Source organism: Notolepis coatsorum (genome assembly GCF_963971535.1).
Source record: "Notolepis coatsorum genome assembly, chromosome: 2".
Classification (NCBI taxonomy): Eukaryota; Metazoa; Chordata; class Actinopteri; order Aulopiformes; family Paralepididae; genus Notolepis; species Notolepis coatsorum.
In genome coordinates, this window is record NC_140166.1 from 26,417,061 (window position 1) to 26,425,520 (window position 8,460).

The 8,460-nt window shown below is 44.3% G+C and overlaps 1 protein-coding gene across 1 annotated transcript; it reads right to left on the bottom strand.

Annotated features, from left to right (window-relative positions):
* Positions 1-1,397: 1,397 nt before the first annotated feature.
* Positions 1,398-2,366, bottom strand: foxb2 (forkhead box B2; the record flags this gene model as incomplete). The annotated part of the gene is made up of 1 exon (XM_084308053.1): positions 1,398-2,366. One exon carries the CDS (start codon positions 2,364-2,366, stop codon positions 1,398-1,400), a length of 969 nt encoding a protein of 322 aa, XP_084164179.1.
* Positions 2,367-8,460: the final 6,094 nt, after the last annotated feature.

Consider the following 8,460-nt stretch of genomic DNA (forward strand, 5'->3'; position numbering starts at 1 on the left):
TCAATCAGATACAGGTCTGATTTGTTAATTAGCTGGCCTCCACACTGCATTCAACTTGTAAATTAAACCATAAACGGTGACTTGAGTGTACTCCATGTTTACATCCATCATTGTTATTGTTCATTTGCAAATGTGGGTCAGTTCAGGAGCATGACCAGTTCACACTGGAATCTGATTATTGGCTACATTAAAAAAAGTATGTGAACAGCCAAACAATCTGGCAATAAATCCAAAGCTTGCAGTGTGAACATAGCCTTTTCCTGAATGTGGATTTCTGACACAAGCCGGTGTAGGTGACACAGTGATAATTAAAACGCTGTGGGGTTTTAAGTCAAGGCACTTGGAGAAGCATAAAGTGTCACCGATAAGAATTCACAATGTCATCTATGCTTTCTCAAAATCTGAAGGCTGGTAACAACTTCATAACAGACCACCTTAACAAACTAAACTATTACTAAGTGAATAAGTCAACATTTTTAATTGGGAACATGATGAGAAATATAATAATATAGATATTTGCCCTCATGTAAAGTGAAATTGTGCCTTAGATCTCATCAAACGAAGAGGATGACTTACTGCCAGCAGTAACCGCAGTCAGAAGAGTATTCAAACCATCGATCAAATAACTCAGACAGACGTGAGAGATTTTGTTTTAACTTCTTTATAAATATCTTCAGATAAATATTGTTATTATTACAAGCATTACTTTTTCGACGATGCACTGCACATTGTATTAAGCAAAATAAAAATAGAAATAATAATAATAATAATAATAATAATAATAATAATAATAATAATAATAATAATAATAATAATAATAATAATAATAATAATAATAATAATAATAATAATAATAATAATAATAATAATAATAATAATAATAATAATAATAATAATAATAATAATAATAATAATAATAATAATAATAATAATAATAATAATAATAATAATAAAAGAGGTTTCATAAATGTGTAGACCTACATTTGTATGTTGCCAATAACCTAAATTGAAATAAATGATAAGCCATCTAAGCGCCCATATAATATATAGGCATATTAAGCTATAGACAAACAAATATGAACATAATCTATTCATTTGGATTTGGAAACAAATTTAGATTGTATGACGACCACTAAATGTCTTTGGGTTTAGCCTGTATAAGTGATTGTATATTTCACTGCCACACAGCGTGGTAAATGCCCTCACGGATATAGTGCAAATAAATTAGACTTTAAACATTGGACAAATACAGAAAACAACATAAAACAACTCAAGTTAAACCTTATTTACAACTCTCCTATAAATGCTGTAATTTAATACATGATTATGCCTTTTTCTGTCTCTGTGACATTGACTCTGAGTCTTTTATTTCAGTCCGGGGAAGAGCCTGCAGGCTCTTAGGAGAGCAGGAGTGCCGGGTGTAGTGAGGTCACTTTACCCTCCAGCAGGTCGCTCTTCTCCAGCATGGAGGCCGGGGAGAGGGTCTGGGGCTGAAGGCCCATCAGACCGGGCACGGGACCCAGAGAGGGAGTCGGTTTGATGGGCACGGGCACCGCGGGCAGGGTTTGACCGCTGGCGTGGTGGTAAAGACCCTTCATGGACACTCCGAAAGGCGTGTACTCGGAGGACGCGGGCACGGGCATGCAGCCCACAGAGTCGGACAGCATGCTGACGTGCGGCCACATGGAGTTGACCACGCTGCTGAGTTGAGGGGATACCGGGTAGCCCAGGTGGTGCATGACCGAGGTGAGGGGCAGCCCGCTGGCCATGACGCTCTTGTAGTCCCGTCCTATTATGTTCTCAATGGCGAACGGGTGTTTAAACCCTCCGGACTGGCCACAGCCGATGCCTCCGTAGCCCTGAAAGTGTGGTGGCAGGCGGCCCGCGTTCCCGGCCAGCCCGATTTGGTGGTGGTGGTCGTGGTGGCCGGCCACCGTGCCCACCGCCTTGCCCCCCTGCGGGTGGTGGTGATGATGGTGGTGGAAGTAGTGCATCATCGGGGAGCTCTTGCAGGCCATGTGCTCGGAGTGCAGCAGCTTGAACCTCTTCCTCCTCCTGAGAAAGCTGCCGTTCTCGAACATGTCTCCGCAGTCGGGGTGCAGCGCCCAGAAGCTGCCCTTGCCTGGCTGGTCGGGCCGGCGGGGGATCTTGATGAAGCAGTCGTTGAAGGACAGGTTGTGGCGCAGGGAGTTCTGCCAGCGCTGGGTGTTCTCGCGGTAGTAGGGGAAGCGGTCCATGATGAACTTGTAGATGTCGCTGAGAGGCAGCATCTTCTCAGAGGAGTTCTGGACGGCCATGGCCGTGAGGGAGATGTAGGAGTACGGAGGCTTCTGGTCGCTGTACGAGTTCTTACCCGGACGGGGCATAATTGGACACCTTTTTTTTATTAATACGGTTGAATTGAACTGTTTTGAATTTGTATTTTCTTTCTAACTGTTTTCTACGGAGCTAAGTCAGTTGCCTTCATTTTAGTTACCTTCTGGCAGGTGTTTTCCAAAACTCCAGATCCACCAGGGTGCATTCAGGCCTGTGTATTCTGCCGCTGTGGAAGTCTAGAGTCCTGCTGATGTGTTGCAGGTGAATCTCCTGAAAACCTCCTGCATCACAGGCATCTTTTTCTAACCACGTTCTTGTTGCCGCAACTCCACCTGGCAAAGCGTAAAACGGATGTATAAAAGTTGAAAAAAGCTGAAAAAAACAGTCCTCCTTTCGATGTCCCTCTCCCTCTGCACAGCTTCAGGGCGAGAGGCCGGTCTCCCTTTCTCTCTCTCTCTCTCCCTCTCTCTTTCTCTCTTCCTGTGAAAAGGGGTGGACAGATAGATGAGATAGTTGATAAAGGGCAGAGGGATGGAGAGGGGTCTTAGCAACGCTGCTCCTCCGTGCTCCTCTCCTTGTGTGCGTTTCTCCCGCTCGCCACGCGCAGTTTTTATAAGGTTGGCAGCAGGCATGAGGACCCCTGCAGGTCTCGTTCTATTATCACGCGGCATTCAAGGCACTTAGGGGACATGAGATGAGAGGGGGAGGTTAGAGGGTGTGTGTGTGTGTGTGTGTGTGTGTGTGTGTGTGTGTGTGTGTGTGTGTGTGTGTGTGTGTGTGTGTGTGTGTGTGTGTGTGTGTGTGTGTGTGTGTGTGTGTGTGTGTGTGTGTGTGTGTGTGTGTGTGTGTGTGTGTGTGTGTGTGTGTGTGTGTGTGTGTGTGTGTGCACGTGTGTGTGTGTGTGTGTGTGTGTGTACGTGTAGGGGTGTTAAGGAATAAAAAGGAGGAAGGGGAATATGAATAGATCTACATGCCCGCATCTCTCCTCCTCGTGCACGCCTATTTGCCAGTCAGGGAGCCTCACGCAGACTAAATAAGAAATGAACCTACTGACTGGTCTCGAGACTTCAAGCAAATATCTAATCTTAATAAAGTTAATGACAGCATGTGATGGTGCAGAAATTATAATAATTTAAAACTTTTTAGAATAGGAACGTGACCGAAATCGATGAGGGATATATGAGGTGTAAAAGTCAGTTGAAATGTGAATAAAGACATTTCCTTAGGAAAATAGATTTCCATTCCAAAATGCTGTTATAGACCTCCTTGGATAAAACCTCAAATTCATCAAACAATATTTTAATAACATTTCCACCCACAAAAAATATAGTAAGATAGTGATAGAAGATATATCTTCTATCTGTTACATGTCAGCAATCATTTCGGTAAAAAGTATCTTTTGAATATCCGTTTTTTTTTTATGAAACTTGTTAGTTATTATTAGTTTGTTTAATCGTCTTCATTTCAGGTTTGAACAAGGTATATTTTTGTTAACAAATGCGGCTCCAAAACTTTAACCTCGATTATATTTTATCCAAGCACTTGCAATTGTGAATAATTTCCTATGTATATGCTTAATTAAAACCATATTTTGTTCGACAATATACCCATTCAATTTGTTTTGTAAAGTATCAACTTTGCGCTTAAGAGGGAACTTTACGCATCGTTTACGCACGGTCGGTAACACATTGAATTATTCTTTGAGCCAAGTATACATTTGAATTACGCTTTCGGTCAAGTATTATTTAAAATGTCATCATGACTCGTTTTGCTTGAAGGGAAAATGGTCAGGAAAATAAGTAATACAGTGTCATTTTGGGACTTTTGTGTGGGTGCTCAACAATGTTCATTTAAACCGCAGCGACAATAAATCATGTTAGTCTCACGTGCACGATCATCAGTGCGCAACTTTTCCCCTCTTTTTCACACACACGCACGCGCGCACATACATGCACAAGTCGCACGAACGCAAACACACACACATACACACACACACACACACACCACACACACACACACACACGCGTGCGCGCACAAAATCCCTGTCCGTAGTTGATGGATAGCAGAGCGGTTCTCCGCCGGCTGTCTGTCTATTCAAACATTCTCCGGTGGCTCCTACAACTAAAGGATGTAAGACTCATGTAAACAAACTTCTCCCTCTCTCTCCTCTCTGAGTTCCGTTTAACGGAGAACAACAACACGCTCCCTCCAGTCCTCTCTCCTCTCACACCGGCCAGGTGTCACGACTCGGCCCTTGACGGCTCCTGTCTTCCCCGCTGCCCCGGCGGGCCCCGAATACATTACAATAATTAAGCCTTCGGTGATTTAGCCTCCTCCGAGAGACGTCCAACAATGTAATTAAGAGCGAGCTCTCACTATATTAGATATGAATATTCAAAACGGTGTCAATTAATCAGCAGTGAGATCTCTCCAGTTACCCTCAGTCCTTCAAATCCACTCACGGGGTCACCGATGGCGACGGGGAGCAGATTTTTTTTTTTTTATAAAAACGTCATCGCCCAGTATATAGACTAATAGCACCGGCAATCACTTTTGTATATTTTTTACATTATTTGTTATTCTTGCCTGCTTAACAAAAGGGAGCACTTGAATAAATTCACTCCTAAATAAAGATGGTATGTTGTTTTCTTTGTGTTTTGTTTTCTTTTGCGGTACCTAATTGTTTCTTCCTCGCCGCCTGAGAAATTTGTCCCTGAGAGGTAACGGTAACGCGGGTGAAGCATCTTCTTTAAACGCCCCGGAAAGATCAATATTAAATCTATTTCCACAAAGGGAGCTGTTAAGTAGACGCTGCTGCCACTGATCTGCATAACAAAATTAATTAGGTATAGTCTTCCTCTGCGTGTTCAGCCTCGCGCGCTCCAACTCCTGGACAAATACGCAGAGTTGTAAAGCACACCTTCTGGGCATGGAGAACATATGCTGGGATTAGCCTTAATTGACTAATTACATAAATTACTCATTAAGTTTACAGCACATCAATTATAAGAGATGTATCAATTAATTTTGCATAAATTACAAGCGGGCACGGGGTGGACGGGGCGGCGCTAGGAGGGGGTCTGTTCTGAGAGTGGGGAGGGCATGTGGGTGCGCAAGTGTATGAGGTGTGTTTGTTTGTGTGTGTGTGTGTGTGTGTGTGTGCGTGCACGTGTGTGTGCGTGTAGGCCTATGAAGTGTGCGTGTCTGCGTATTTGCATGTGTGTGGATTTTGTGTGTGTGCATGTGTGTGTGTGTGCATTTTGTGTGGGTGTATTTTGTGTGTGTGTGTGTCTGTGTGTGTGTGTGTGCGTGTGTGTGTGTGTGTGTGTGTGTGTGTGTGTGTGTGTGTGTGTGTGTGTGTGTGTGTGTGTGTGTGTGTGTGTGTGTGTGTGTGTGTGTGTGTGTGTGTGTGTACGTGTGTGCGTGTGTGTGTGTGCGTGTGTGCGTGTGTGTGTACGTGTGGAGGTTGGTGTCTGTTTGTTTCCTGATTCTAATAATTATTTGTTAAGCTTCAGGGCAAAGATACATTCCCTCCCTGCCCCCCCCTCTCTCTCTCCCTCTCTCTTTCTGTAGTATAAGTGGAGTGCGCAGGATAATGGCAATTACACTAATAATAATAACAATAATAATAATAATAATCTTAAGGACCCCACTCCAAGCCATCAGGGGCTCATCACGGGCGGATAAAAGTAATTTAAATCAATTAGCAGGAGTGTATTGTTTTCTACGTGGGTTCAGGAGCGGTGCTTTAGCAAAGATGCTGTAAGCTTTATACCGGCCGCGTGGGTCGGTGTGTGTAATGGGAAATGATTTAGAGGCAACGACGGCCTAATGCACCGTGTCTCTCTCTCTGTTTCCACCATAAAACAGCAGGAGGGAGGGAGGGAGGGAGGGAGGGAGGGAGGGAGGGAGGTGTGCTGGTGAGGTCTGCTTGTTGTGCTTGCTTGCTGGTTTAAAAAAGTTATTGGTAAAAAAAAACAAGAATCCCAATATTTCTGCTGTTGAGAACGAACCGGCATTCATGTTCAAATCAACAATTTGTTGTGCACACAAACCACCGAGGGTTGACTTGATCAAAGGTCTTGGGTCTTGAGCGCATTTTTTACCTAAAAAGTTGTTTATGAACCTTTTCCTTACGTAACCCTATCTTCTTGAGGTGGGGAAATCTGTACATTGGAGGTAGTTGGTTGGGGGGGGGGGGCCGGGGGGGGGGGGGGGGGGGGGACTACATTTTACATTTACATTTACATTGGAGGCAGGTGAGAGTATAAGAGTCAGTTTTTTTTTCTAGCTCTTTCTAGCTCTGGTTTAATTAACCTACATAGTATTACTTTAAGCGTTCATTATTCTTCGTTGAAAAATAACTAAAAGATGTCTTTCAGTGAAAATGTAAAGTACCTGTAACTGAGGGGTACAATTCCCTGACTGTATTACTAGATATGATACTTACTACCACTACCTTTGTACTTAATATTCGGCCACCCAGTACACGGCATAAATATATTATCATGAACACTCTCACGTAGATGAAACGGATCCAACACAAATGTACGAATTAGAAACAGGTCTTTATTTCCTACACAGCGATGGTGTGTAGAATAAACACTTAATCACTTAATTACATTTATGAATTGAAATAGTATGCACTTTTATGGCAAGGAGTATTCGTCGGTATATCAATAGATAATGTCCAATCTCTGAAGGCGCAGGTGGTAAATATACGACCTGGAATAGTTAAGGAATAACAGCAATGATACTTTAATGATTATAGGCTGGATACACTAGAGGGGGTTAATCCGGTCGCTTGTAAGCCGACAGGAGTAGGAGGGGGGGGGGGGGTAGAATCCAGCTGCCTCGTCCGGCCAAGGGTATCCCAGGTGAACCCACTGTAGTGCCGTTCAATGCGCCGGCGATCCTTGGACCACAGATGAAAGCAGGTGGACTCTTTGTGGGCCGGCTCTCTCCGGTCCACGGGGGAGAGGTGTGGAGAGACCTCGTCTTGCAGAGCGTCTCCTCACCTAGCGTCCTCTCCAGGGGGGGGGGTTCCAACACACGGTAGTGTCGGGGGTCTTTATCCATAGAATAATCAAAGTATCCAAAGCATAATCCGTGCCTGGGAAGGCGGGCTGTCGTCGGTAGAATAATCCGGTATACAGGTCCACTCGCTCGTCGGCTCTGGGGCTCCTCGGGTGCAGCTTCACATAGGGTCAACCACCCTGGGTAAGCAGCCAGTTCTCTGCCCGAAACGATGGGGTACTGACTACGGTAGTATTCTCACCGCACGAAGCACTATATATTAACAGACTATTATTAGCTTAATAGACTACGTCCAACTCGACGATATAGTGCCAAATATGACTATTCAAATATTAATATACACGATGTCTCAATACCGATGGTAGGCCGAACTTGGCCTTACTCCCACACGTGGCATCGCGGGGAGGCTTTACGTCTGTGACTCTATTGGAGGGTAAGAAACTGGACTGAAAAGAAAGTCCTACTTTAGTAGCGCAGTATATATACGCACTATGAACAAATAGTCCCATTAGTGGTGCGGTAGCCAAATTCCTACGCGGAACTAGGACTTGTTCGTACATGTCGAGCGGTACGTTTGAACTGGGTCTGAGGGGTATGGCAGCCTGGCACCAAGGTCTCGACCAATAGTAGAATGGAGACTATTATGGGATGTTCAGTAGGCTAGAATGGATATTCAATGCATATTGTACAAGGAATATACAAGGGATATCAGGGAATATTAGAGAATATACAAATACAATTAAATATATATAAATAAATATATATATTCGGTTTAATCTGGCCCTTCACAACAGTACCTATTTAGCTATTTTGGACATTAGGTCCTATTTTACTGTATGTTACTTTATGTTTCTAGTGTCCTATATTATATAATGTTACTTTGTTTCTCGCATGCGCAGTAGTGCACCGCCGCACAGTACAGGCCCGACGCACAGTACAGGCCCGACGCACAGTACAGGCCCGACGCACAGTACAGGCCCGACGCACAGTACAGGCCCGACGCACAGTACAGGCCCGACGCACAGTACAGGCCCGACGCACAGTACAGGCCCGACGCACAGTACAGGCCCGACGCACAGTACAGGCCCGACGCACAGTACAGGCCCG